The 26,937-nt window shown below is 46.0% G+C and overlaps 1 protein-coding gene across 4 annotated transcripts; it reads right to left on the bottom strand.

The window, feature by feature from the left end:
* Positions 1–818: 818 nt before the first annotated feature.
* phf21ab (PHD finger protein 21Ab) lies at positions 819–26,937 on the bottom strand. 4 transcript variants are annotated; one of them, XM_035642082.2, is made up of 19 exons: positions 26,471–26,937; positions 22,219–22,258; positions 21,208–21,259; positions 20,203–20,292; positions 20,018–20,050; positions 19,833–19,898; positions 18,720–18,866; positions 18,346–18,582; positions 17,603–17,710; positions 13,051–13,380; positions 12,736–12,849; positions 12,485–12,536; positions 11,548–11,627; positions 10,496–10,556; positions 8,366–8,388; positions 7,596–7,751; positions 7,186–7,261; positions 7,001–7,104; positions 819–6,885 (listed from the first exon to the last, which is right to left on the bottom strand). In XM_035642082.2, the coding sequence occupies exons 1-19, from the start codon at positions 26,670–26,672 to the stop codon at positions 5,893–5,895; spliced, it is 2,964 nt and encodes a 987-aa protein (XP_035497975.2). In that variant the 5' UTR covers positions 26,673–26,937; the 3' UTR covers positions 819–5,892. The 4 variants fall into 4 exon arrangements, with proteins under 4 accessions (XP_035497975.2, XP_035497974.2, XP_035497978.2 ...); XM_035642081.2 differs by lacking the exon at positions 8,366–8,388 and adding an exon at positions 8,164–8,270; XM_035642085.2 differs by lacking the exon at positions 7,596–7,751.

The following is a 26,937-nucleotide window of genomic DNA, read 5'->3' as shown; positions in this document are numbered from 1 at the left end:
CTACAATAACGACGGTAAGAAAACTACAATAACGACGGTAAGAAAACTACGATAACGACGGTAAGAAAACTACAATAACGAGGGTAAGAAAACTACGATAACGACGGTAAGAAAACTACAATAACGAGGGTAAGAAAACTACGATAACGACGGTAAGAAAACTACAATAACGACGGTAAGAAAACTACAATAACGACGGTAAGGAAACTACAATAACGACGGTAAGAAAACTACGATAACGACGGTAAGAAAACTACGATAACGACGGTAAGAAAACTACAATAACGACGGTAAGAAAACTACAAAAACGACGGTAAGAAAACTACGAAACGACGGTAAGAAAACTACAATAACGAGGGTAAGAAAACTACGATAACGACGGTAAGAAAACTACAATAACGACGGTAAGAAAACTACAATAACGACGGTAAGAAGACTACGATAACGACGGTAAGAAAACTACAATAACGAGGGTAAGAAAACTACGATAACGAGGGTAAGAAAACTACAATAACGAGGGTAAGAAAACTACAATAACGAGGGTAAGAAAACTACGATAACGACGGTAAGAAAACTACAATAACGACGGTAAGAAAACTACAATAACGACGGTAAGAAAACTACGATAACGACGGTAAGAAAACTACAATAACGAGGGTAAGAAAACTACGATAACGACGGTAAGAAAACTACAATAACGACGGTAAGAAAACTACAATAACGACGGTAAGGAAACTACAATAACGACGGTAAGAAAACTACGATAACGACGGTAAGAAAACCTTGGCACCTGTCCAACAGAACCAGGACACAACAGCTGCTTTTCACAATTTATTAACAAAATGATAAAATAAATAAATACAAATTGATCAAATGCTCCTAATATCGACTCCTCCCATTTCCCCACAGTATTTTTTCCTAAACACTGCATACAAAGATCATCACAGAAGAGAAGAGGCTCAATACAGAGGTAAGAATCCCACCAGACCGTCACAATGTCAGGCCAACAGAAGACACATCTGGAACACAAGTCAAAAAAATAAACACATTCCTTTCCAAAATCATTATGAAAAAATACAAACAATTATACAAATATTCAGATTGTGTAATTACCAATTTACACGTTATTCAGCTCCTGTATTCACATCGCTACAATGCATCTCACCCAATGGAAGATAAAAAAAGACTGGTTTCGTTTTCTGGTCACTTTTTTTGCACTCGACACGTCGTCATGGAAACAGCTGTGATGAGGTAAGAAGCTTCAGGTGAGCGGTCGGGTCGGGTCGGGTCGGGCGGTGACAACGGACTGACGTCATGTATCCACAAAATACTACAAGGCCACAATCATGACTCGATCGTTTGAAAACTAAAACGTGAAACCGGACGTTTCCAACATGTTTCATGCATAAAAGACTTTCTTCCGCTCGGAAAACGCAGATTCATATCAGACGATGCAGCGACACAAACGTACTCTTCAGTGTTCTTTGGATAAATTCACTTTTAGAGTCCGACCCCCCCGGTGGGTGGGCCCAGTTCAGATTCAAATCTAAGCGAAGGACAAACAAATATTTCAGCTCCTCCCAGAAAACACGCCGACAGGAAGAAATGAATCCGTCTAAAATAGCCGACGCACTGTCCCAGCTGACCTGCTCACGTCAGGCGTCCGCGTGTTGGAGGAATAAAACAAGGTGACGAGTTTCACTTCAAACTTAAAAAAACAAAAACACGATGCATATTAAAAAAGGTTCCACAAATCTTGTATAAAAATTTGCATAAGAAGGCATGCGTTCAGCTGGAGCGAGCGGCCGGACGGGTGGAAGTCGGCCCGTCGTCGGGGAGCAGGTCCGTTTGCTCGAGCTCCAGCTCACGAGACCTGGTTCAGCAAACTCCTCCAGAACCAACAAGAACCACGGAGGGAACGAAGAACGACTCCGAATACAAACCACACCAGCTCCACACGAGTGCACCCGCCGCCGCCGCCGCCACTCTGATGATGATAATACTGGTCAAAGAAAAAGTGCGTCACAGAACAAGATGTCATCATCAACACTTGAACGTTATCGACCGACGACGACCAGGTTTTCAACCTTACGACCTTTGACCTGCTGCCGTCGGCACAGATTTTATTTTTTAACCCCAAAATGTAAAAGTTGAATCACATAAAAGGAAAATAAAAGACATTTAAGGCAACTCCTCTATCAAATAACAACAGAACACTGTGGTCACATGAAATGACTCGACCGGCAGCCGGAGGTCTGCGGGTGGGGGGCGGGTGGGGTCAGTAAGGTTCTACAAGTCACAGTGCAAGTCAAGAGACAAATATTATCTGCTGTTTGAAGAAAGGCACTCGAGGTACCTACTGTACAGAGGGACGGCGTGTTCGGGTCCAACGTAAAGGTGAAGAGACGACAGAGAGAAAGTACACGACCACCCGACAGAACCAAACACTACAGACGCTTCTCACAGGGAACCGGGTCAGTGTCCTCAGAACATCATCACTGGACATGAGACCAGTTTGTACTTGACGTCAGATATGGTTCAGTCATGTGATATGAAGAGACGCCGCCACGTCCCAACAACCGATCACACCGCAGGTCACGCTAGCAGCTCTGTCAACATCAGTGTGCTAACATGCTAATTATGACAATGCTAACAGGTATAGTCCTGACCATGTAGCTTAGCTTGTTAGCACCCTCACATTAGCTCGTTAGTGGTGAACGGCGTCGGCGGACGAGAACGTCATTAGTTCTGCAGGAATTTAACCGTCAACCTGATAAAAAGTCTGAGGATCAACAGATATTCTGAGTCTTTCACAGACGATATCAGGATCTACGCTGATATGAAAACAAAGGAGTTGTGAATTGATGTTGTATTTAATTTTCTTAATTCAAGTTATGTCAATTTTCTTTGTATCTATAGTTGTTTACAATGAAGTTCATGGTTAAACTGTAAAATAATAAGCCTCAATAAAACTTCATTGTCATAAGGTTTTTGATAACAACATTCAATTCTTGAAAATAATTTATATATATATCGGCCGATATACCGGTATCAGAAATTTCTACTTCCCAGTATCGGTCGGAGTCTAGTCGTTACAGTCGGTCCTCTGACGTCGTTCACACAACAACCTGGAAAAGTTCCTCTGAGCAAAAGTTTGTGTCAAGATTTTAACAGGATGAAGGGAAACGTTAGGGAGCCAGAGAACTGAGGCCGAGGCGTTGGACCAACGACAGACGACACGTCGGCTTTCAAAGATAAAGCTGCTAGCATGACCGCGCAAATGAATCAACCAACAAAACAGTCGACAAACAATAGAAGCACAAGGTGAAGATGTTCTACAGCCGAAGATGAGGCAGTTGAACCGTGAACTCCAGGGAGAATACGTTTTGTGGACGACTGAAAATTAGGCAAAGAAAACCCAAACTCCAAAAGGTTCCAGCAGAACCGAGGCAGCGCCAACAACACGACGAGGTTCCCCACGGAACAACGGCACCGGGCTTCAGCCCGACATGCTCCAGAGAAGAGAACATGACCTACACTCCAGCCTTACTGTCACAGAGGTTTGTATTTCCTCCTAGAAAAATATTGGCAATGTGGGGATAAGTCACATCACAACAAAGAAATGCATACTCTGTTAATATCAACATACAAAAAGCTCAGCACTGCCTGGTACAGCAGCGAGCTTGTGCTTTAGTCGGAGGATTTGTGGAATCTCCCTTTGAGAAGAAGCAGGTTCATTCCACAAATCCCGTCACTTCAAGGAAAAGAAAGTTCTTTGAATGATATTGTTTAATAAGCTCTCCTGCCTCAATCTGGGGACTTCCGATTTATATCTAACAACGCCAACGATCTGATCATTCAATACAGGAAGTGGGCGTGTCCCTGCTGAATTTGGATAAATCATTTTGGCAGTTCAGGATTCTACAGAAATGTACACAATGCAGAGATCGTCACTCTGTGTGGAAAACGCCAGTCGAGCAGGTTCAGGAACAGAAAGCACTTATTTCTGAAGACTAGGAAGACCTGAATATCTTTTCCTATAAAAAGAATCACAGCCCACATATAATTTGTGTGTTGACATTGCAATATTGCAATTTCACATTTAGTGCTCACAGTTGACACTTGACTCACAAATGAAAAACTCAATCACTACACTTGACCGACACCACTGAAAACATCTGCTCGTCCTCCGCACATGTCGCTCAGCGTCGCTGCTGCCGGAGCTCAGGGAGACAGGAGGGGGAGTGAGGGGGAGGGGAGGGTACCGGGGGTCGATGGGACCTTTGGTCACCAGACAACTGGCGGAGTCTTTAGTTTATTGGGGAAGGTGCATTTGGGCGAATGAATGGACGTAGTTTTAGTCAGAAGCAGATTAGTGAGTTAGGTTCACTGGTCAAATATTATAATAATGTTTCGTCAAACGGCGTCTGAAAACTCATCCACATCTTTCAAAAGACTTGGGCCTCGTGTCCACCAGCTTTTGTTGATGTCTGATGCAGTTTTCCCACAGACCTTTCCAAATTTAGAATTTGGAAGCTGTGTCTAACTTTCCTTAACCAGTAATTAACCTAAGTAGTACGACTTAACAACGGAGTGCAACTCCATCAAGTCTACTGGCACCGTCTACATTTTTAGAATTCCTCACATCTCGCTCTGCTCTACGGAAAAAGCTGTTAGACTGAGGAAGTGTGCTCATGACTCTTTGGGTTCCACCAGCTCAAATTGGGCTGTTGGCAAACTGCAGAAGGTAAATTTATATTTAGGATGAACGTGGTTTCTGTCAGAAGCTCATTTGGAAGTTAGGTGCGCTGGTTTAAAGGCATCGAAATGCCTCTCACAAAGAGTTTGTTGGATCGTCTGAAACCTCGTCCACGCCGTCCTGAGGCCAGAATTAGGGGTCTCTGCCCACCAGGTTTTGTAGACGTCTACTTTATCAGGGAAAGGTACGATTGGGTTTTGCCACTGGGGAAAGGTTATTGCAACTAATATTTTCTGTTGACTGAAGACAGTTTAAGTCATTGGTTGATAGGGAGGTTCGGGAAAGGTCTAGAATCCTTCAGATGAAGTTTGATCCTTGTTGAATGGGGCCATCCTGACTTTGGTACTGAGGGGGTGACTACCAAATTAGAAACCTTCCAACAATTCTTGTTGATGTTGATGTCTTACAACAACAAAATGCAAGACCACTTCTATGATTCATTGCACCTCACTCCTCTGAACAACGTCAGGCCTTTGAGTCTGAGTGAGGCCGTTCAGGTGGAGTGGATCTGAAGCACTCCGAACCCTTCTGGATTACATTGGGAGGTCACAGTGACTGCTGGAGGACTGGGCAGGTACGTTAGCCTTTTAGTCATCAGGAGAAGCTGATGAGGGTTTGAAGGAGGTCGAAGTTTGGGTTAATGAAGGAGATTCAGGAGATTGGGGACGTGGGGATTGGGACGTGGGGATTAACAGGTTTTTGTCTGAGCTCCATCACAACACTGCTTTTTAGACCAGTAACCCCTGACAGATGTTTGGTTCCATGTTCTTGGTTATCTTCGTACTCATGGGAATCCCACGAGAGAAAGCAGGGGCCGTTAGAACAGGCACACACTGGTGTGATGAGTTAAATCTCCCTTTGAGCATTCCGACCACTGACGTCTATCACTAATTGGCATGATGACCCTGGAGCGCAGGCCTTCAATGTTCCCGGGTCTGTGGGCGAACAGCCTACGCCTTCCCAGAGTCATGTGACTTGGGCTGTATATCTACCATTGACACAGTCTGACAATACAATGCAAACAAACAACATTTATACAGATTGGCAACTTCAGGGCACCGTGCGGTGCAAGCAAAAGTCTTTTTTTTTTAATATATATATGTTTGAATTCCCGCAAATCAAGAGACGCAGCGTTACTTTTTATTGTCCAAACTACTGACAAGAGCTGGCAAAGAATGCTGGGAGGGTTCTGAGGTTTTGCTGTTGTTGGTGTTGCTGCCATCACTGTCAGTGATCTCCTCCTGTTTCTTCTCCACTGCGGTCTCTGGAGGGTTGACAGCAGCCATCTTGTTCTCAGAGTTGGTGTTGGTGGTGCAGTCTCCTGCGGGGTCCCGGTCAGGGCAGGCTGGCTCGGCCGTACCATTGGTGCAGGCAACAACAGTCACCACCGCTGAAGTGGCGGGAATGTCAACCACCGGAGCCGTCTCATACTTGGCAATGACCTCTGACTGTTTACCAATCCCTGTGTTACCTCCTCCTCCTGCCCCTACACCAGGCACACCCTTAGCCCCTACAACCGGCCTGTCCTCACCCCCTGCCCCTACACCCGGCCCGTCCTCACCCCCTGCCCCTACACCCGGCCCGTCCTCACCCCCTGCCCCTACACCCGGCACGTCCTCACCCCCTGCCCCTACACCCGGCACGTCCTCACCCCCTGCCCCTACACCCGGCACACCCTTACCCCCTGCAACCAGCCCGTCCTTACCCCCTGCCCCTACACTGGGGCTGGTATCTGCTGCTCGGTCTGTGCCGTCTTCAGGGACGGGCTGGTCCTTGGTGTCTCCTGCTGCTGCTGCTGCTGCTGCTGCTGCTGCTGCTGCTGCTGTCTGGTTGCTGCCCGCGTCTCCGTGCTGCTCTTGTTTGTCGTTTCCATCCTTGTTGCTGTTTGTCAAGGAGCTTGGAGCCTTCACTTTCTCACCAGACGGGGCTTCTGGTGCAGCTTCAGAGCCGAGTGCATGTTCAGCACTGTCCTGGACTCTGGCACTGATGTCTTTACCCTCTGTCTCTGCCAGAGCTTGGTTGAAATTGAAGGCTTGGATGAGGCGAATGAGGTGTTTGACTTTGTCCAGGGAAAGCTGCATCTCTTTCTGACGAGCCAGGATGGTGTTTTTGGTCTCCATGCATTTCTGATGGAAGAAGGACAACAGCATTTGAGTCCATAGAAGACACCATGTTTGATCTCTTTAACATTGATTTTTAACATGTTCACTGATTTCACAGAGAATAAAAACGCTCTCTTACTGTTATGGAGTTGCTGAGCTGTTTGACTCTTTGTTCCAGCTGCTCTCGCTCCAGTTTCAGTTCAGAACTCCACTTCATCAGTTTCAGTTTCTCTTCTTCTTTAGCTGCAATGGAACAAAACCGTTAATCTCACCGTCCTCATCTGTCCCGGCAGATGTCGGAGGAGGAAAATAATCTGTCGTCACCTTCTTTGTAGGCAATGTAGGAATGAACAATAGCCAGAGTTCCAGGCCAGGGAATGGCTTCTTCTTTTTTCAGGATCTGGACACAAAAGCTCTGAGTTGTCACAGTGGCTGAGACTTGGAGAAGATTTTCGGAAAGACAAATTTTAGCCACCACCTTGTGGTGAGGCGGAGAAGGGACGAGCAATGAGGTGGATGGATGTGAGATGCAAATCTTTACTGATACAATGAGTGAGACAGAAGCACAAAAAAACCAATACTGCATCATGTACATGCTTACAAAGGATTGAACAGTCCTAACGTACAGGACAGTCAAGTACAGCTACTGGCCCTGACAGGCCCGACCGGCCGCTGACTGGACTGCACCACCCCCTTCCCCCTGTCTCAGGATCAGTCTCGGCTGCTGCGGTTACCTGATCTTGGCATTTTGGACAGATCCACATGCCTTTAGGAATGGTTTTCAGGGGTGGATCCAGGCAGTCCAGGTGATAAACACGAGAACACGTGTCGCACATGAGCAACTGGCCACTGCGTCTGCACACAGTGCAGAAATCCTCATGGATGTCTCCCTGTGAGGAAGAATTGGACCAATCAGTTTCCCCGCTCGACTGAGCCCCACCGAGCCTCTGGGACGGACAGGCTCGGTGGGGGAGGTTTGGTTTAGTTTACACTCGGCCTGGTTTGGATGTCTAATGGACGATGGTGTGTTAATTTACTGAGTCACAGAGAAGATACTTGACGCTCGGGTGTTAGCATGTGTTCTGAGTAGTGGTTACTGGTGACGCTCTGGGCTACAGGACACTGTTCACTTTGTAAGACTGAGTCAAAGTAAAAATCAACTGATGACTGATGATTATCACATGGACACAACAAACTAATGGGCGTGTTTGTGGAGGTCTGACAGAGCTACTGGGCCAATAGGATCGTGTGTGACGGGGTGTCCGACCCTCGGAGCTGTCCGTCTCCCCCATCGTTACTTACATCCCCAGAGCTGGGGCTGGGCAGGGGGAGGGGGTGGACGGGGCTGGAGGGGGAGGCCGGGGTGAGGCTGCCCAGCTCCGGGACGCTGCTGTATTTGGGTGGGCGACCTGGGTGAAATGAGACAGACAACAAAGACGGAAAACAAAGAAAAAGAAAGATGGAGAGGGGGAGAAAACAAAAACAAACAGTCTGTATGACATACCTTGGAAAGGGAGTCTTCGTTGGCTAGCATGAGACAGGGGAGCGTGAGGGAGGAAGAGGAGGAAGAGGAGGAGGAGTCAGAAGCACAGACAGCAGTGTTAGTGCAGGAGCTGAAGAAACCTACTGAGGCTAGATGTTAACACGACAGTCAAGACCGGCTGGAGCCGCCATGAGGGACGGCGAGGTCCAGAGGATCAGGTCAAAGACTGAGGTCAACCAGCTCATGACCTCACATGACCTCACTCGACCTGACTTCACATGACCTCACACCAGACATGATTCCTTTCTTCTCAACTTCTCTTTTTCAAATTTATTACAAACTATTTCTGTCTCTGTTCACATGAGAAACACCGCTGCCCCCAGTGGCCAGTTTTTAAAAACTGATACCTGGACACTGACAGGAAACTAGGGCTGGGCGATATGGCCTATGAATAATATTGCAATATCTTTTTGTTCTATCTCGACACACAATATATATCGCACTCTTTTTAAATCTCCTCTAAAGCACAGTTTCATAAATGCACTATTTTAACTCTTTGGTGTAGACAATCACACCAGTGTGTTGATTCTAGTCGTCTGTATTTAAACATTCTTTAACCTGAAATATCTTCATTAACGGTTTCTATTGGGACAATTTTAAACTTCAAAGCAATGCCGACGCCTTTACAACATTTTACTTGACAAATTGTGGTCGCGGTATTGGCAATATAGTCATTTAATACATCTCATGTGCAACAAGGCGCAAAACATCGAATATATAATCACGATACACCGCCCCCCCACAGGAAACCAACCCGCCGACAACATGTCAGGTTTTACCAGACTGCACGACAGCAGGCAGCTCTCGACGGCCCGAGCAGAACTCGTCTACTGACGGTGTGATGCTGGTCGATTCACCTCCGTTTGTCAGTTGCCTCCATATTTAAAACATCAGTCAGTGTTTTCAGTCACAGCAGTAACCGGCGTCTGGTCTCACTCCGGTTAAGTGAATAACCAAGTTATGCCAGTTCTCCCTGTATACATGAGCGGGGAATAAAGACGGGAGTAACTCTTCCTCCAGTACAGCAGGTGGCGCTCTGCCAACGTACAACTGGTCGGAATAAGACTTTTTCTTCCGGTTTACTTTTTTCAAAATCAAAACAACTTGGAAAGAGGAGGAGAACATGGACGACTCTCCAGCGCTGCACATCACGACGTTCTCTACGCCTCGGGAACGTGAGTTGCCGTGGAGACGTCCTTCGTGTTGTTGCTGTTGTTTTTGGCGCCCTTGCTTCCTGCGAGTGGGGCGGGGCAGTTATAACCTACAGAGCATGAGCGGACACGTAACCGGAGCTGACTCGGTTAAGATCCCCTGGTTACTGGAGGAGTTATCTACAGGTGTTCACAAGGCGTCTGAGAAAACAGGGTTTTGTCTTAACCCGAATATAATCAGGTTTTTAAACTCCATGTAAACGCTCACGAGCAACTGCAGCCTGTCAACGACTAATGAAGTCAAATCTGACGCTTTCAAATGTTTTGTCTTTTCTCTTGAAAAACCTTTAAGTGAAATGGAGGAATTATTCAGTGTTACGTGTTAAAACCTCTGAGATTAGTCTGAAGACGGGGACAACAGGAAAGTCTTAGTATTTTGAGATGTGATATTATAAAAGCTGATTCATGTGAGTCGTGTTATCAGAGCAGCACACGAGAAGCAGAGAAACTTAAAAACAAGAAAAAACTAAAAAACTACAGGGAAGGAAGAGACGAGATGCGTCTCCTTTAATAACGTCAGGAATGTTTCATCTATAAAAATGTGATGGTTTGGTTTAGTGTCTTCTCAAGGTCTTCTCATCTCTTCATTACAATATTTCTGTATTTCTAAGTTGTGTTTTTCTTTATATGTGAATGAATCACAGTTAAACTACACTGATCATACGCAGCATCTCCCGTCTAGATTTCTAACAACTACCCTGACCGGGGAGACAGGAAGTAGGAAGGATGAAGCAGGAAACAGGAAGCAGGAAGCAGCAGACTAGTTTCACAGCTTGTTATTAGCACTGAGCAGGAGATTCTTCTCTGTTCTACTGTCTCTCACGGGTCGACCGCCGACTGACCGACTGACCGACTGACCGTCTGTGACTTTCATACGCACCTCTCTTCCTGGTCGCCTGGTGCAGAGGGCTGTTCAGGTAACTCACCGCGCTCTTCTTCCTCTGAAGGACACGGAGGGAAAACACGTTAATGACACGCTAATGACACGCTAATAACACGCTAATGACACGTTAATGACACGTTAATGACACGTTAATGACACGTTAATGACACACTAATGACACGTTAATGACCCGTTAATGACATGCTAATAACACGTTAATGACACGCTAATGACACACTAATGACACATTAATGACACGTTAATGACGCACTAATAACACGTTAATGACAGGCTAATAACACGTTAATGACAGGCTAATAACCGATAATGACACGTTAATGACACACTAATGACACCTTAATGACAGGCTAATAACACGTTAATGACAGGCTAATAACCGATAATGACACGTTAATGACACACTAATGACACACTAATGACACCTTAATGACAGGCTAATAACACGTTAATGACACGCTAATGACACGTTAATGACACACTAATGACACACTAATAACACGTTAATAGCACATTAATGAAACGCTAATGACAGGCTAATAACACGTTAATGACACGCTAATTACACACTAATAACACGTTAATAACACATTAATGAAACGCTAATAACACGCTAATGACAGGCTAATAACACGTTAATGACACACTAATGACAGGCTAATAACACGTTAATGACACGCTAATGAAACGCTAATGACACGTTAAAGACACGTCAATGACACACTAATAACACGTTAAAGACACGTTAATGACACGCAAATGACACGCCAATGACACGTTAATGACACGCTAATGACACGCTAATGACATGTTAAAGACACGTTAATGACACGTTAGAGACACGTTAAAGACAGGTTAATGACACGCTAATGACACGCTAATGACAGGTTCACCCTCTGAACTTGACTCAGACGGATCTGGATCAGAACACATGAACAGTGAGCTCTGTCTCTGTCATGTGATCACGTGACAAATAAAACATTTTTGAATATATCTTGGCGTGTTGTGACGTGTGTCGGGTGTGAACGTACCTCGGGTTCGAACACGGCTCCGCTGTACACCGGGTTCGCCGTCGTCCTCCTCTTTCGCTCCTGTCGTTTGCTCTGAATTTCTGCAAATTAAATAGTCCAACTTTTAGTGTGAAGATGTACATGAGCAGAGCAGCATCATCAGAAGATGGAGGAGGAGGAGGAGGAGGACCAGGAAAAAGAGGAGGAGGAGGAGCAGGAGTAAGAGGAGGAGGAGCAGGAAGAAGAGGAGGAGGCGGACGAAGAAGAGGAAGAGGAGGAGGAGCAGGAGGAGGAGGAGGAGGAAGAGGAGGAGGAGCAGGAGGAAGAGGAGGAGGAGGAGGAGGAGCAGGAAGAGGAAGAAGAGAAGGGGGAGAATGAAGAAGAGGAGGAGGAGGAGGAAGAGCAGGAAGAGGAGGAGGAGCAGGAGGAAGAGGAAGAGCAGGTGGAGGAGGAAGAGGAGCAGGAGGAGGAGGAAGAGGAGGAAGAGAAGGGGGAGGACAAAAAAGAGGAGGAGGAGGAGGAAGAGGAGGAGGAGCAGGAGGAAGAGGAGGAAGAGAAGGGGGAGGACGAAGAAGAGGAGGAGGAGGAGGAAGAGCAGGAGGAGGAGCAGGAAGAGGAGGAGGGAGAGGAGGAGGAGGAGGAAGAGGAGCAGGAGGAAGAGGAAGAGCAGGTGGAGGAGGAGCAGGAGGAGGAAGAAGAGGAGGAAGAGAAGGGGAAGTACGAAGAAGAGGAGGAGGAGGAGCAGGAGGAAGAGGAGGAGCAGCAGCAGGAGGAGGAGCAGGAGGAAGAGGATGAGGAGGAGGAGCAGGAGGAAGAGGAGGAAGAGAAGGGGGAGGACGAAGAGGAGGAGGAGGAGGAGCAGGAGGAAGAGGAGGAGGAGGAGCAGGAGGAGGAGGAAGAGCAGGAGGAGGAGGGGGAGCAGGAGGAGGAGGAGGAGCAGGAGGAGGAGATCACTCACCTTCCAGGTGGTCGTGTGTCACGAGCCCCAGCGACACCATGAAAGCGAGTTTCTGCAGGAGGAAGAATAGAAGAGTTTTATCAGGATCAGTCAGTGAAGAAGAGACCCTGAACCAGAATCTGAAACTAAACCTGACTGAACCTTAACCAGAACCAGAACAAACGAGAACCTGAACCTGAACCTGAACATGAACCCGACCTTATCTCACTGATCAATCTACTGTTCTGTCGACCTCACGTGTCACTTCTCACCTCTGGGTTCTCCTCTTTCTTAGGTCTGGGAGCTGGAGACAACGGAGGAGTGGAGGAGGAGGAGGCGAGGCTGACGACGACCTTCTGCTCGCCTCCGCCTCCTGATCTCACAGTCTGCAGAGGAAGAGGAGGAAGAGGAAGAGGAGTACAAGACACTGACAGATTTAGGATTGGAGAACATTCAGTAACAGAAAGATCAGAGGTCAACCTGCGGAGTCGTTTATTCACATATTAGTAAAAACTGTGCTGTGAGCACAAGCAGTACTCAGGAAGTACTCAGGTAGTATTCAGGTAGTACTTGGGCAGTACTCTTACCTTGGGCTCGGTGGTCAGGCTGCTGATCTGGATTGGTTGGACAGGAGTGGGGGTGGGGTTGAGTGCCTGGGCGGGGCTGACTAGGCAGGTGGGCGTGGCAGAGACGGACGTGGCAATGACGATGCCCGTCAGGGGGGTGGAGCCTGTTTTACTGCAGGGCTGCCCGTTCACGATGCGGACCTGGTGGATGGGAGCGGCCGAGGGCAGCGAGGTCGACAGCTTGGTGGCCAACATGACGGGCCTCTGGAGCAGCTGGGGGGCCGCCATCATGGGCGGGGGAGGGGCCGGGGCGATGGGGATGTTAGTGGGTGTGGTCGGTTTGGGCCTGACCTGGGGACAAAAGACAGCCAATCAGGAAACGGCAACAAAATGACCAAACACTGCTGAGTAACACCACTGTAGAGCTCTGCTTCGGCCAGTCTCCTCCTACTACTACTACTACTGCTGCTAATACTACTACTAATGCTGCTAATACTACTACCACTAATACTACTGCAACCACTACTGCTATCACTACTACTACTGCTGCTAATACTACTACCACTGCTACTACTGCTGCTAATACTGCTATCACTACTACTACTGCTGCTAATACTACTACCACTAATACTACTGCTGCTACTACTACTGCTATCACTACTACTACTGCTGCTAATACTACTACTACTGCTGCTAATACTACTACCACTAATACTACTGCTACTACTACTGCTATCACTACTACTACTGCTGCTAATACTACTACCACTAATACTACTGCAACCACTACTGCTATCACTACTACTACTGCTGCTAATACTACTACCACTACTACTACTACTGCTGCTAATACTACTACCACTAATACTACTGCTACTAATACTACTACCACTAATACTACTGCTATCACTAATACTACTGCTGCTAATACTACTACCACTAATACTACTGCCACTACTACTACTGCTGCTAATACTACTACCACTACTACTACTGCTGCTAATACTACTACCACCACTAATACTACTGCTACTTCTACTACTACTGCTATCACTACTACTACTGCTGCTAATACTACAACCAGTAATACTACTGCTACTACTACTACTACTGCAATCACTACTACTACTGCTGCTAATACTACTACTGCTAATACTACTACTAATGCTATCACTACTACTAATACTGCTATCACTACTACTACTGCTGCTAATACTACTACCACTAATACTACTGCTACTGCTATCACTACTACTACTGCTGCTAATACTACTACTACTGCTGCTAATACTACTACCACTAATACTACTGCTACTGCTATCACTACTACTACTGCTGCTAATACTACTACCACTGCTGCTAATACTACTACCACTGCTGCTAATACTACTACCACTAATACAACTGCTACTACTACTAATACTACTACCACTAATACTACTGCTACTGCTATCACTATTACAACTGCTGCTAATACTACTACCACTAATACTACTGCTACTACTATCACTACTACTACTGCTGCTAATACTGCTATCGCTACTACTACTGCTGCTAATACTACTACCACTAATACTACTCCTGTTAATACTACTACTACTGCTGCTAATACTACTACCACTAATACTACTGCTGTTAATACTACTACCACTAATACTACTGCTATCACTACTACTACTGCTGCTAATACTACAACCAGTAATACTACTGCTACTACTACTACTACTGCAATCACTACTACTACTGCTGCTAATACTACTACTGCTAATACTACTACTAATGCTATCACTACTACTAATACTACTGCTACTGCTATCACTAATACTACTACTCCTACTACTGCTGCTAATACTACTATCACTAATACTACTACTAATACTACTACTAATACTACTATCACTAATACTACTACTAATACTACTATCACTAATACTACTACTCCTACTGCTGCTGCTAATACTACTATCACTAATACTACTACTAATACTACTACTACTAATACTACTATCACTAATACTACTATCACTAATACTACTACTAATACTACTATCACTAATACTACTACTCCTACTACTGCTGCTAATACTACTATCACCACTGCTACTGCAATTACTTCTTTTTTTTTTTTACAGTTTAACCTGTTAGCATCAGAGCTGTTGGTTTATTTAATGTTGAGTGATAACTGTTCAATTAACTGAACTAACTATAAAAACAGAACTTTATTGATGGGAGACAGGAAACAGGGTGAGGGAGTTGGTCCGGCCGGGAATCGAACCATGGACCTGCGGCTCAGGGCGCATGGACTGTCGCCCTGATTCAAACATGTCTTTATCTTTATTATAATCAAACTTTATTTAACTAGTGTAACAGCAGTTGGACAAAACATTATCACAACAGAAGGTAGAAGTCAATGAGCTTAACATTCATGTTAACGATGAAGAAAAAGTGCATTCAACTTGTGATATAAAACTAACTGCACTACTGATACTTGTACTGCTGTTTGCCGAATTATACTACAGAGTTAGTATCAGCAGTGACGCTGCAGCTGCATCACTCAGCACAAACACAGGGTGGAAACACACCGACAGCCAGGAGGAGCACAAACCAAGAAGCTGCAGGAAGACAAGCTCTGAGCACAGGAGGTGACACACACACACACAGTCACACACAGTCACACACACACAGTCACACACATACACACACACACACGGTCACACACATACACACACACACACGGTCACACACATTCACACAGTCACACAGTCGCTCACACACACACACACACAGTCACACACACACACACGCAGTCACTGACACACACAGTCACACACGCAGTCACACACGCGCAGACACACACACGCAGACACACACACACACACACACACACACACAGTCACACAGTCACACACACACAACCCTAGCCCCCCCTAACCCCCCCCCACACACACACACACACACACACACACACACACACACACACACACACACACACACACACACACACACACACACACACACACACACACACACACACACACACACACACACACACACACACACACACACACACAGTCACAGTCACACACACAGTCACACACACACACGCAGTCACAGACACACACAGTCACACACGCAGTCACACACGCGCAGACACACACACGCAGACACACACACGCAGACACACACACGCAGACACACACACGCAGACACACACACACACAGTCACACACACACACACACACACGGTCACACACATTCACACAGTCGCTCACACACACACACACACACACAGTCACACACACAGTCACACACACACACGCAGTCACTGACACACACAGTCACACACGCAGTCACACACGCGCAGACACACACACGCAGACACACACACACACACACACACAACCCTAGCCCCCCCTAACCCCACACACACACACACACACACACACACACACACAGTCACACACACACACACACGTAGTCACACACGCAGTCACACACACACACACGCAGTCACACACGCAGTCACACACACACGCAGTCACACACACACGCAGTCACACACACACACAGTCACACACACACACGCAGTCACACACGCAGTCACACACGCAGACACACACACACACAGTCACACACACACACACACACACGGTCACACACATTCACACAGTCGCTCACACACACACACACACACACAGTCACACACACAGTCACACACACACACGCAGTCACTGACACACACAGTCACACACGCAGTCACACACGCGCAGACACACACACGCAGACACACACACACACACACACACAACCCTAGCCCCCCCTAACCCCACACACACACACACACACACACACACACACACAGTCACACACACACACACACGTAGTCACACACGCAGTCACACACACACACACGCAGTCACACACGCAGTCACACACACACGCAGTCACACACACACGCAGTCACACACACACACAGTCACACACACACACGCAGTCACACACGCAGTCACACACGCAGTCACACATGCACGCAGTCACACACACACACAGTCACACACACACACAGTCACACACACACACGCAGTCACACACGCAGTCACACATGCACGCAGTCACACACACACACAGTCACACACGCAGTCACACACGCAGTCACACACGCAGTCACACACACACACAGTCACACACACACACAGTCACACACACACACGCAGTCACACACGCAGTCACACATGCACGCAGTCACACACGCAGTCACACGCACAGTCACATGCGCAGTCACACGCGCAGTCACACACACACACGCAGTCACACGCAGTCACACACAGTCACACACACCTTTATCAAAACCTCTTCACACGTCAGTTGGAAAATTAAAAGCAGCACAACGAGAGGAGAGAGGATGAGAGGCAGCGCAGAGCAAACAATGTTTTAGTGCCACGGAGCAAGGCATGAGTGTTTGCTTTGGTGAACCGCTGCCCCCTGCTGGAGGGTGAGCAAGTCACCACCGGTGGGCCACACACACTGATCTGAGGGGGTTAGGGTTCGGAGGCGGGTCTTACAGGGGACGCACCTGTGGCTGAAAGGTGGGTCGAGGCGTCAGTCTAGGAGGAGGGACAAACTGAGGAACTTTGATTGGCTGGGCGGTGGTGGAGGAGGTGGAGGTGGTGGTGGCCTGCACCTGAGACAAAACCACAGCACATTGTGGATCTGTGCTGATGTCAAACGCACGTGTCTGATGTCACGGACCTGTCTGATGTCTCACGGCTTGTCTGCTGATGATTGACAGCTCCTCTGATGTGGACACTAGTTATTGGCAGAGTTCCAGGTGGTTTCCAATAATAATTTGTACAATATCAATATAATTATCTTGTTTGCATTTATCTGTTGTCGGACAGAAACCGAGACGTCTGTAAACGATGACGCAGACGACGCCCACATTCTCTTCTGATTGGTTCTTATTACTTACAACTCAACGCCACTAACACTTCCTGTCAGGAACAGTTCCACCTCGTCGCCGTTCCTCCTTCAGAGGAGTTTCTGTTACCAAGCAACCAGCTGCAGGGGAGACAATCTACTTCCTGTTTTCACCACATGACTAGGTCATGTGACGTCTGTTCAGGTGCCTGAGTGTGGACGTCAGTTTCTACGTGTCACGACGTGGTTTTATAAATGACCAAGAGCAACAACATGTGGCTGCTGCAGAGCAGGAGCTTGGGTCATGTGATCACAGAACATTCACAACATTCAGAACAGTCCCTGATCGCAACACGGATCAGCGGACGGACACGTGAGCGGGCGGCGGCGGGGTCTTACCACCATGGCGTTTTTGGACACCAGTCGCACCGGCTCCGAGCTCTGACTGGTCAGCTTTCCGGCCACCTGCAGGTTGATGGGGGCGTTCTGCGAGTCGGGTTTGGAGATAGCGGTGGTCACCACAGCAATGGTGGCGGGGCGCTGCGGCAGGATGGAGCCGGGCAGGGCGGGGGTGACGGCAGCTTTTAGCACCAGAGGTAGAGTCTTTGTGGTGAGGACCGGCGTCACGGTGAGCGTCTGTGGAGAAGTGACGCCGTCAGTCACTGCTTCACTTACTGTGTGTGTGTGTGTGTGTGTGTGTGTGTGTGTGTGTGTGTGTGTGTGTGTGTGTGTGTGTGTGTGTGTGTGTGTGTGTGTGTGTGTGTGTGTCCCACCTGCTGCAGTCCTCCAGGTATCTGCTGGCTCTGCAGCAGGCTGACCGGCTTGATGTCTCCCCCTGCTGGAGGAGTCTGCAGCTGCAGCTTGACCTCCGGCTCCTGCTTCACCATCAGCTCCTTCCTCAGCTGCTCCACCACCTTTTTCTGAGGGAGGAGGAGCAGGTTCATCGTCTGTCAATCATTCATCAAATACACAACAACACTATGTCACATCTGAAAAGTAAAGATAAATAAGTAGTTCACAGTTCTGTTTCCCTCTGTGCGTCTGTTTGTCAGAAGGATTAAAACTGAACCTGAGAAACTTCATCTCTAACTTCTGCTTTTTGTTACAGAGTTAAATCACCATGGTAACTTATGCTGAGAGCCGAGATAAGAGATCACAGCCTGTCTACAACCGACCAATCAGATCACTGAAAAACCAGCGTCATTCTACAGGATCTTCACTGGGTTCTGCAAGAAAGAATCCATGACATGTGGATCAGGGCAAAGGGGCGGAGCCAGGAATTCTTGTTTCTGGACCAGATGAAATCAGCTGCTCGCTCTGAATCATTGATCTCTTTGTAAATTTAATTGAACACTGGTCCAAAACAACTGGATAATAAATAACTACAACTCCAGACAAACCACTTATTAAACATATTCATGGTCGCAAAAGTGGATTTAAAAAGTCTCCAGGTCTCATACTACATCCGTCTCAAAGCAGCAGAACAAACTGCTTCACATCAGAACATTGACACAATCACACAAGAGATAAAAATAGTCAGAGTGAAAGAAGTTAAAGAAGTTAAAAATAAAAACAACAGCAGAATCAAAGACGACGACGCTGCGGCGGTTTCCTGCTCAGAGCTTCATCACTTCCTTCTGTCCCCACCGAGCCTGAACGCATCACTTCCTTCTGTCCCCACCGAGCCTGAACGCATCACTTCCTTCTGTCCCCACCGAGCGTGTGTGTGAGCGTGTGTGTGCATGTGTGAGTTTGTGTGAGTTTGTGTGTGCGTGTGTGAGCGTGTGTGTGTGTGTGTGCATGTGTGAGTTTGTGTGAGTTTGTGTGTGCGTGTGTGAGCGTGTGTGTGTGTGTGAGCGTGTGTGTGAGCGTGTGTGTGACTGTACCTGCTTCTCACTCAGAGCTGTGATCTTCGCTTGAAGTTCATGGAGCTGCTTCTTCAGATCTGCGTTCTGAAAAGAGAGCGTGAGTCAAACCGAGCGTCTGAAACTCAGACATCAACAAACGCAGTCATCAGAACAGCTGTGACATCACAGCTGTGATGTCACAACTGTGATGTCAGAGGGTTTACCTGCGGGTCCTGCTTCATCTGGGCAACCAGTTTCTGTAGAGGAAGATGAGACGCAGTCAGACACACACACACACTGACACCTGCTGCTCATTTTGTGGCCTGATGTCGATATTAGAGAGTTTAAAATTATATATATAATGAAATATATATTTTTTTTTAATTTAAGCCCTGGAGGCTCCGCCCACCTGATGGATCTGGATCTCCACCTTCAGAGCCTCCTGCAACGTCTGTAGCTCCATCATGGATCCAGTCAGTCTGCCAGCCGATCGATCAGCCTGCACACGCACACGCACACACACACACACACACACACACACACACACACACACACACACACACACACACACACACACACACACACACACACACACACACACACACACACACACACACACACACACACACACAGTGGGTTCAACAGAAATCAGCAGAATCGGTGCTGGGGTCAGGGCTGTTGTCATAGCAACCTGAGGTACTGCCTTATAAAGACTTCCTGTGTGAAGCTTACCATCAAGGTCAAACCAGGTCAAACCATCACATACAAAACCAAGACTGAAGTACTAATATCACAAAGTACAGACAAGAGTACTTTTACTGCATGTAGTACTGCACTTAGTATAATTACTATACTTAATACTATTACTGGACTTAGCACTATTACTACACTTAGTACTATTACTGCACTCAGTACTAATACTGCACTCAGTACTATTACTGCACTTAGTACTATTACTGCACTTAGTACTATTACTGCACTTAGTAGTGAAAAGGAATAATTGATGGAGTGGATTCTGATTCAGGGAGACGGAAACCCTGGAAGTCTTAATCAGAAGTATTTATTATAAGAGCTCAATATATATCAGGGAGATTTCTGGTGTGTGTATGGTCAGTGTATGGCCCCCCCAAGACAATCTGCCTGTTCCCCGTCTCTGTGGTGTATTTAGTTCAGGGTAATGTCGTCATCTCCCCGCGACTATCACCTGGAGAGACTGCAGCTGCTCGATGATTGTTGTGGCCACAGACAGGTCGACCTCGCTCGGTTCCTGAGAAGACTCGTCTTAACAGTTTCTCAGGGGCCACGACAAGTACTATTACTGCACTTAGTACTATTACTGCACTAAGTACTATTACTGCACTTAGTACTATTACTGCACTAAGTACTGTTACTCAGTACGTCAGAGTGTTTGTACCTTAACAGCGAGTCCAGTAGGAAAACCATCCAACTGAAGCATTAAAGTGCCGCTGGAAACAAAAAGCACAAAACATTTCAGTCATTTACAGTATAACTGAATCTTCATCATAATTCAACAGGTTCCATGAAACACTCAAACTGTTTTTATCACATTTTACAGATAAACAAATAAAACATTGATCCAAAATATTTCTAAATGTAGAAACATGAACTAAATACTTCCTCACTCTCCATGAGTTATTAGAACTGTGAACATGAGGTCTTCTGGAGATCAAACAATAAATGTTCTGATTATTATGGTGTTAATTTCAGATCCGTTTCAACAGGATTGATCTCCTGCAGGCCGTCGGGGCGGAGCTCCACCTGCAGAGGCTCTGAACTATTATGTTTATATACAAATATAAATAGTAAAAGTTTATTAAGTTATAAAAAAAAATGTTAAACTGACTTAAAATTCAAATAACAAAAGTTCCATTAACTTAATTGTTGACCAAAAATTACACAAACGATTAAATAACACTAAATGTTTATTTAAAATAAACGGATCTACTTTTACTTTATTGTTGTTTTCCTTAAATGCAGACATTTTCCTTTCATTTTTAATTAAAACATTGTTTGTAGTTTTTATTACCAGCGAAACATGTTTTATTAAAAAGTGAATGTTTCAGTAAAAGGAAAACAAGTTACTTTACCATTGTTCCATTACATCATAAGTGTAAACGTGAATTAGTTATTAAGAGAAAATGGATTTGAAAATACTTTCTTTGAATTATCAATGTACAACTAGAATAAACTAGTAGAAGAGTTTAGTTTAATCAAATTAATCACATTTTATATTTAAAAAAACTAATAATTTAAATTGAACTGAACTGAGAATGTTTAACAGAATAAAATGATGTAATTTCATTAATAAGATGAGGCACATGAATCGTGTAACAGTTTAATCACAATCATCATCAATCAATGTGATTAACGTTTAATAAAACTTTCACTCAGGTTCAGGACTCACCACCGGGCTGTGGGACTGGACTCCACCCCTCTGTGCTGCCCTGTGGAACACAACAAACACACACCGTCACTGACCCCGCCCCTCAAACCGACAACAACATGTCAACGTACACAACAACTAAAACAACAACCAACAGATCAACAACAACAACTCAACGTACACAACAACTACAACAGCAACCAACAAATCAACAACATCCATCAAATCAACAACAACAACTCAACGTAAACAACAACTACAACAACAACCAACAACAACAACTCAACGTACACAACGACTACAACAACAACCAAGAAATCAACAACAATTCAAAGTACACAACAACCAAGAAATCAACAACAACCATAACCCAACGTACACAACAACTACAACAAATCAAAAAACCCAACGTACACAACAACTACAACAAATCAAAAAACCCAACGTACACAACAACTACAACAAATCAACAACAACTACAACCAACAAATCTACAACAACAACAACCGACAAATCAACAACTCAACATACACAACAACTACAACAACCTTTATTTTCTCCACATTAATAGTTGAGGGATATGAAATCTGATTTATTGTGCATCAGCACCAGTCGATGTTCTTCTATGAAACACGTTTCTATAACTTCTTTCAGATCTGAACACAGAATGGTCGTGGAAGAAAGAAACACATGGAGAGATGGTTTTTTTCGAATTAAATCACAACTTTGTTTTGTAATATTATGGATTTCTTATCAATTAGATATAATATAATATAGAATATTGTTGCTGAGTTATGAATATCAATTATGAATTAATATTCATAACAGCAACAATATTCTCTTCAATATGGTCATAATACAATATATAATATGTCTTATGACAGAAATGTAACGGAGGTTTGATATTTTAAAGTTTAAACAATGAATAAACTTTGTTGTAAAGAAAAACTAAAACAATAAAACATAAAATAAACTTTTTTCATTTCAAATTTTAAAATAAATTCATGTCTTTTCTGAATCATTCATCAGCTGAGCGGTAGAAATATTACATATACAATAGTGCAAGTACTTACATACAGTACGGCTGCAAAAGTACTTATGAAAAAGTAATGTATCTAATATATGTACTGTAAATATTCTATTTATAGTATAGACTGAATCATCTCACACGCAAACACGCAAACACACACACACACACACACACAGTAAGAAAGTGAAACCAAAGTAGAAATACTTCATTAAAGGTAGCCAAGGTAGTGCTGCATTAAAATCCTTCATCACAGAGAACAGAAGTATCAACAAAGAACCTAAAGTATTAGATTGTAAATACTCATGTACTTGAGAATGCACTTCATTTCAGAGGGACAACGTGTGTAGTTTCTAGTTTCATGTAAAGTTGTCTGACTGACGTCAGTGTGTAGTTGTGTGTGTGTGTGTCTGTGCGTGTAGTTGTTTGTGTGTGTAGTTGTGTGTGTGTGTGTGTGTGTGTGTGTGTGTGTGTAGTTGTGTGTTTGTGTCTAGTTGTGGTTTCAGGATGTTTCTGGTTCTCATCTATGAACTTTCTTCCACCACAGAGTCCTTCACACGTGTACTTGTACTGCAGTAAAGTGTCCAGTAACTCCAACGGTCACAGAAGTAATGTAGTAAAAAGTACAGTGTACAGTGCTCAGTATGAAGAAGCAGAAAACTTCATAAGATTTTACTTATTAGTATTTTTACTCTAGTGTACTTGTACTTTTACTCAAGTAAAAAATCTGGGCTCTTCTTCCCTCACTGCTGAGTACATTTACTCAAGGTAGCTTTGAGGTACTTGCACTTTTCTTGGCAACTTCATACTTTACTGTATTCCAGAGGGAAACACTGTACTTGTCTCCGACAGTTACTTGTCAGAAACAGATCATCTCAGTGATTCTCCTCTTCTGTCCTGCTCTTCTTCTACTGTGTTTACAGTGTTTTTACATCCTTTGTACAGTGGACAGACTGAGGCAGTACTGCCTCGACGACAGAGTACCTCCAAACTGTAGTTACTGAAGTACTGCTTAACAATACTACTGTTCACTAACTAGTGGTGATATGACACAGTATAAGCATTGAAATAATACATAGGTCCAGTGCAGTGATTGAGTATTACCACTACGACTAGTGTACTACTAGTACTACTCCGTAGTTACCAGCAGCAGGTAAAAGATGGTTAGTGCAGTACTTGCTCCCTGGGTGGGACATGAAGTAACCTTCCATCAAATATGAATACTTGATTACTTGATCCTTGAGTACTTCTGTACTACTGTGGTATTATGCAATTACTACTCTATGGGAACAAAAGTAACTAGCTAAAAGCAATCAAACAATCCAGTAAGAGTACATAAAATTGTACTAAAGTCCAGTCCTGAGAACCACCAGTACTATTACCACAACTACTACCATAAGTGCTTCTACTACTACCATCATCAGTACTACTACTACCACTACTACCACTGTCTGTACTACTACCATCAGTACTACTACTACCACTACTACCCCTGTCTGTACTACCACCATCAGTACTACTACTACCACTGTCCGTACTACTACCATCAGTACTACCACCATCAGTACTACTACTACCACTACTACCACTGTCTGTACGACTACCATCAGCACTGCTACCACTGTCTGTACTACTACCCTCAGTACTACCAGTCAGTACTAATACTACCAGTCAGTACTAATACTACCATCAGTACTACTACTGCTGTCTGTACTACTACCATCAGTACTACTACCACTGTCTGTACTACTACCCTCAGTACTACCAGTCAGTACTACTACTACTAGCACTAATACTACCCCAGTACTACTTCTACTACTACAATCAGTGCTACTACTACCACTGTCTGTACTACTACCATCAGTACTACCACAGTCAGTACTACTACTACTAGCACCAGTACTACTTCTACCACTGTCTGTACTTCTACCATTAGTACTACCACAGTCTGTAGTACTACCACCATCAGTACTGCTTCTACCACTGTCAGTACTACTACCATCAGTACTACCACAGTCAGTACTACTACTACCATCAGTACTACCACAGTCAGTACTACTACTATCATCAGTACTACTTCTGCCACTGTCTGTACTACTACCATCAGTACTACCACAGTCAGTACTACTACTATCATCAGTACTACTTCTGCCACTGTCTGTACTACTACCATCAGTACTACCACAGTCAGTACTACTTCTACCACTGTCTGTACTACTACCATCAGTACTACTATCATCAGTACTACTTCTACCACTGTCTGTACTACTACCATCAGTACTACCAGTCAGTACTACTACTACCATCAGTACTACCACAGTCAGTACTACTACTACCATCAGTACTACCACAGTCAGTACTACTACTATCATCAGTACTACTTCTACCACTGTCTGTACTACTACCATCAGTACTACCACAGTCAGTACTACTACTACCAACAGTACTACTTCTACCACCATCAGTACCACCACCATCAGTCCCCCCCCCCCCCCGGCGGAGCGGCGGTTAATTGCGCTCATTGTTCCCGGTGGGACGTGAAGTTTGGCGGATGAACTTCGGGGCCTCGCAGCATCAGAGGCCGGAGACTCGGAGAAAAGAAGAAGATGGAGGTTTTTCAGCACGAAGCACTTTTCTCTGTTGTAACCTCCGTGTTCGAGGGGACGCTCGGTTCTCATCACCGGTCCGGGCCGCCGCGGTGCTTGCCCGCATCCTGTCCCGTCTCCGGGGGCGCGAGGCTCCGCGGCGGCCCGGACCGGAGGAACCACCGGACCGACCCGCGGTCCCCGCCGACGTCGCCCCGCAGGAGGCTCCGCGGACGAGAACAAGTGGATCACGTTAGCTGTAGCGGCTAATGCTAACGCCGCCGTTAGCCGCGCTGCTAACGCAGCGAGCCACGCTGGGAACTTCCACCGGGAGAAGAAGCCCGCGGGCCGCGGAGCGACCCGGGGAGGAGCCGCCCGCCCGGTCGCTCCGACAGACGCCATCTTTCAACGATTCTGCAGCGAGCGGGCGTCGCTGGGTCCAAGTTCCCTCGGCCCCTTGTCCTCCAGCGGAACAACTCCGACAACAAGACCCGAGCAGCGACAACACCGCGGAGCGCAGCGGCGCTGCAGGAGCCGCACGGCGGCCGGCGGCCGGCGGCTCGCACCCGCACGCAGCCCGCGACGCGCCGCGGCCGCAGCTCAACTTTGACAACAGACAAAATGAAAGTTATGAAATGAAACAGCCCCGATGTGCACTCACTCAGCAGCAGTCCTCCTCCGGCTGAATGGAATGAATATGTCCCGGGAGCCGATCCGCGGTGCAGCCGCAGCGCGCGGGGAGGCCGGAGACTGCTGCCGCTCCCGGAGCTCCGGAGCACGACGAATCTCTGCTTTTGGTGAAAATCGAGTAAAAACAGAGAAACTGAAGCTACAAAACAAGAAGAACTCTTCTTCAATCTCATTCAGCTGAGCCTCAGCACCGCATGGATCCCTGCGCCGCGGAGCTGGAGGAAGGGGGAGACAACAACTACTTCCCCGTCGGACGGACGCTCGTTTACCGGCGACCGAGCGCTCGACGTCTGCGGGCGTCGCCGTTAAAGTTGGTCAAACGGAGCCGATCGGCGAAGCGCGGCGGCGGGGAAACGTGTTCGGGAAGGGGACTACTTTTTGTGTCGGTGCGGCGAATTTATTTCACTTTGCCTAAGGAACGGCGGTGCTGCGACTCCC

This window comes from Scophthalmus maximus, chromosome 7, assembly GCF_022379125.1.
Source record: "Scophthalmus maximus strain ysfricsl-2021 chromosome 7, ASM2237912v1, whole genome shotgun sequence".
NCBI lineage: Eukaryota > Metazoa > Chordata > Actinopteri > Pleuronectiformes > Scophthalmidae > Scophthalmus > Scophthalmus maximus.
This window is presented reverse-complemented; position numbering and strand designations above follow the sequence as displayed.